This window comes from Rutidosis leptorrhynchoides, chromosome 1 (genome assembly GCF_046630445.1).
Source record: "Rutidosis leptorrhynchoides isolate AG116_Rl617_1_P2 chromosome 1, CSIRO_AGI_Rlap_v1, whole genome shotgun sequence".
Taxonomy (NCBI): Eukaryota; Viridiplantae; Streptophyta; class Magnoliopsida; order Asterales; family Asteraceae; genus Rutidosis; species Rutidosis leptorrhynchoides.
The window spans coordinates 241,829,715-241,833,540 of NC_092333.1; the positions used below are offsets into that span (position 1 = coordinate 241,829,715).

General features: G+C 33.6%; 1 protein-coding gene across 1 annotated transcript; it reads right to left on the reverse strand.

The window, feature by feature from the left end:
* Positions 1-693: 693 nt before the first annotated feature.
* LOC139896205 (uncharacterized) lies at positions 694-3,145 on the reverse strand. The gene is made up of 2 exons (XM_071878802.1): positions 3,068-3,145; positions 694-1,143 (listed from the first exon to the last, which is right to left on the reverse strand). The coding sequence occupies exons 1-2, from the start codon at positions 3,143-3,145 to the stop codon at positions 694-696; spliced, it is 528 nt and encodes a 175-aa protein (XP_071734903.1).
* Positions 3,146-3,826: the final 681 nt, after the last annotated feature.

Genomic DNA, 3,826 nt, shown 5'->3' on the forward strand with positions numbered 1-3,826 from the left:
CGAAATGACAGACAATATCCTGCCATACAAATGTTAAGATTTTTCTTCCCCATGATCGTGCTTAACGGTTTTGCCTCGACCCATTTTGTAAAGTAGTCGATTGCGACTACTAGGAATTTGACGTTTTTCGACACCTCTTGGGAATGGGCCGACAATGTCGATCCTCCGTTTGCAGAACGGCCAAGCGGCGTGTATAGGAATCATGTTACGGCGAGGGGATCTGTTGACGGGAGCGTGTATTTAACGTGCCTAACAGTTTACGATCAGGTCATATGTTTCCCGGTACATATGTGGCTACAAATAACCCATTCTCTTGATCCTGCTAACTTTCGTTCGGTAACCGGAATGTGTGGAGCAGGCTCCTTCGTGCATTTCTTGTATGATCTCTTTGGCCTGCGCTGGGCCAACGCATCTTAAGTAAGGCTCTGTGAATGATTTCCTATACAAGATGCCATTTTTAAAGTTGTACATTGGTGCCCGCATTCGTATCCTGCGGGCTTGTAGTTTGTCCTCCGGGAGGGTACCATCAGCAAGTTATTTTATGAAAGGTGTCATCCAACACTCTTTCTCCATTGTGATTGTTGCCATGAGAGTATCCTCTTCGGTTGACTTTCTTTCCAGTACTTCAACCATAACCTTTTTGGTGAAGTGGTCGTAGAGCAGAGAGGCAAGCTTGCTCAAAGCATCTACTTTCTAATTACGGTTATGGGGTATTTGCTTTATTTCAAATACTGCGAAGATGTTGGTTAGTGCTTTCGTAAGCTTTAGGTATTTTTGCATCGATGTATCTCTTGCTTCAAAGCTGCCGTTTAACTGGCTTGCTACCAGTTGTGAGTCGACATAAGCTGTAAGTTGTCGTACATCAATACTTTTTGTCAAGCGTAATCCGGCTATTAGTACTTCGTACTCGGCCTCATTGTTTGAGGCGGCGAACTTCAACCGGATAGCATAGGTTATTTCTTCTCCGTTTGGGGAAATGAGGAGTAGGCCTATGCTGGCCCCCTGCTCACTTGACGCTCCATCCGTATATAGTTCCCAGAATTCAACCGTTTCCCTTCTTGTAATAGTGGGTTCTCCTTGTTTGATCATGTCAGACGGGAGCTCTACCAAGAAGTCGACTATAACTTGGTGAAGCGACCCGTCCTAATCCATAAGGACGAATACAATAACATATGATTACATCACGAGGTACTTGACCTCTATATGATACATTTTACAAACACTGCATTCATTTTTAAAAGACAAACTTTCATTACATCGAAAGTTGATGGCATGCATACCATTTCATAATATATCCAACTATATTTGACTTAATAATAATCTTAATGAACTCAACGACTCGAATGCAACGTCTTTTGAAATATGTCATGAATGACTCCAAGTAATATCTCTAAAATGAGCAAATGCACAGCGGAAGATTTCTTTCATACCTGAGAATAAACATGCTTTAAAATGTCAACCAAAAGGTTGGTGAGCTCATTAGTTTATCATAATCGATCATTTCCATCATTTTAATAGACCACAAGATTTTCATTTCCATTTCTCATAAATATACGTCCCATACATAGAGACAAAAATCATTCGTATGGATTGAACACCTGGTAATCGACATTCACAAGATGCATATAGAATATCCCCATCATTCTGGGACTCCCTTCGGACATGATAAATTTCGAAGTACTAAAGCATCCGGTACTTTGGATGGGCTTGTTGGGCCCGATAGATCTATCTTTAAGATTCGCGTCAATTAGGGTGTCTGTTCCCCAATTCTTAGATTACCAGACTAAAAAGGGGCATATTCGATTTCTATCATTCAACCATATAATGTAGTTTCAATTACTTGTGTCTATTTCGTAAAACAGTTATAAAAGCAGCGTATGTATTCTCAATCCCAAAAATATATATTGCCAAAGCATTTAAAAAGGGAGCAAATGAAACTCACGATACGATATTTTGTAGTAAAAATATGCATACGACGGTACTGAACAATGCAAGGTTTGCCTCGGATTCACGAACCTATATCATTTATGTATATATTAACATATGTAATAACAATTAAACAAATTTTATATATTAATATTAATATACTTAATAATTTGTATATTATATTAATAAATATTTTAATTATAACTATTTTATATATTTTAGGTAAATAATTAATATTCTTATATCTATGATTATATTAAAATATGTTTACCTATTATATATAACTTAGTTAATATGTTATAATAATAATAATAATATTTTACTTAAATCCATATATAATATTAGTATAGTTAGGATATATAAAAATATATTTTTTATACCAAAAATCTTTATTTGATATATTAATAATACTAATAATAATAATGATAAAAATAATAATATTAGTGTTAGAAATAATAAAAATGATAATAAAAATAATAATGATAAAGATAATGATAATTCTAATAATAACAATAATGATAGTTTTAATAATAAAAATGATAATTTTGGTAAAAATGTTAGTTTCAATAATAATACTACTTACATTAATAATGATGATAATAATAATAATAATAAACATGATGATAATAATAATAATAATAATAATAATAATACTAATAACAACAACAACAACAACAACAACAATAATAATAATAATAATAATAATAATAATAATAATAATAAATAGATAAATAATAATAACCAAAATAATAGAAGTGATACCTTAGTGAAACAAGCTTTAAAAAAAATTAAACGCCCCTGCCCGGGCTCGAACCCATGACCTCCTGCTCACTCACAAACACACTTAACCGTCCCTCTATTTCCATTTTTCAGATTTTATTCCCAGCTTAATTTATTTAACCCATGTTTTACTAGTCCACTAAAATAACCCACCTATTTGATTAATTGGATACAAAAGCCCAATACAACTCAATAGATCACAGCCCAATCTTCCTTCAGCCCAACAGCTTCTATTTATACTTCAAAAAAATTATACAGCCGCTAAGTTCGATCCCAAGACCTCTCGCTCATCAACCCACCTCCAAAACCATCTGCTCTGCCTATGATTTACAGATTTAAATTGTATTTAAATTCTTTTAACCCCTATTATTCGGTTTTCTTCTTCATCCTCTAAAGTCATCACATAACTACCATCATCATCATACACAACCATAATCATAATTATATGCTTATCATCCTAATTGTGGTCATCATACATCATATATCTGTCATCATCATCATCTAGACGAACATCATCATACCTTCGTAAATATATATATATATATATATATATATATATATATATATATATATATATATATATATATATATATATATATATATATATATATATATATATATAACGTAGCAGAAAAGTCACGATCCTCATCATGTATCGTAACTATTCATCGTCACTTTCATCCATCATCATCACTCCGTTAATTTTCTTCTTCATCACCTCTCTATCATCATTATCGTGTTTAACCTCATCATTCCATCATTAATATTACACAGCATCACCGCTATAATCTTTAGTATCATTATCATTCATGGCGGTTGGGTGGTGGGTTGATCAGAAAAATAGAAACGTAATTACGGCAGTAATACCTCGACAGAAAAACAACAGCACCAGTAGTTGCAGGTTTCTTGGGTTTGTTAGAGGTGATGGTGGTGTTTGTCGATCAAAACAGATAAAGAATAGCAGCAGCAAAGCTGTAAAATAGATAGCTTGCAGTGGTTTTTCATCCAAAACATAAACCCAGAACTGTAGTAGAAGTGGGTGGTCAATGATGGTTGATGTAGGGTCGTTCAATGGTGGTGGAAGATGGTGATTGTTAATGGAAGGTAGTTGTTGTTTTTG

Coding starts and splice junctions, on each gene's coding strand:
- LOC139896205 (XM_071878802.1), bottom strand. CDS start 3,145: ATGATTATGGTTGTGTATGATGATGATGGTAGTTATGTGATGACTTTA. Junction 1,144..3,067: donor AAGAAAACCGAATAATAGGG/GTTAAAAGAATT, acceptor CTTATGGATTAG/GACGGGTCGCTTCACCAAGT.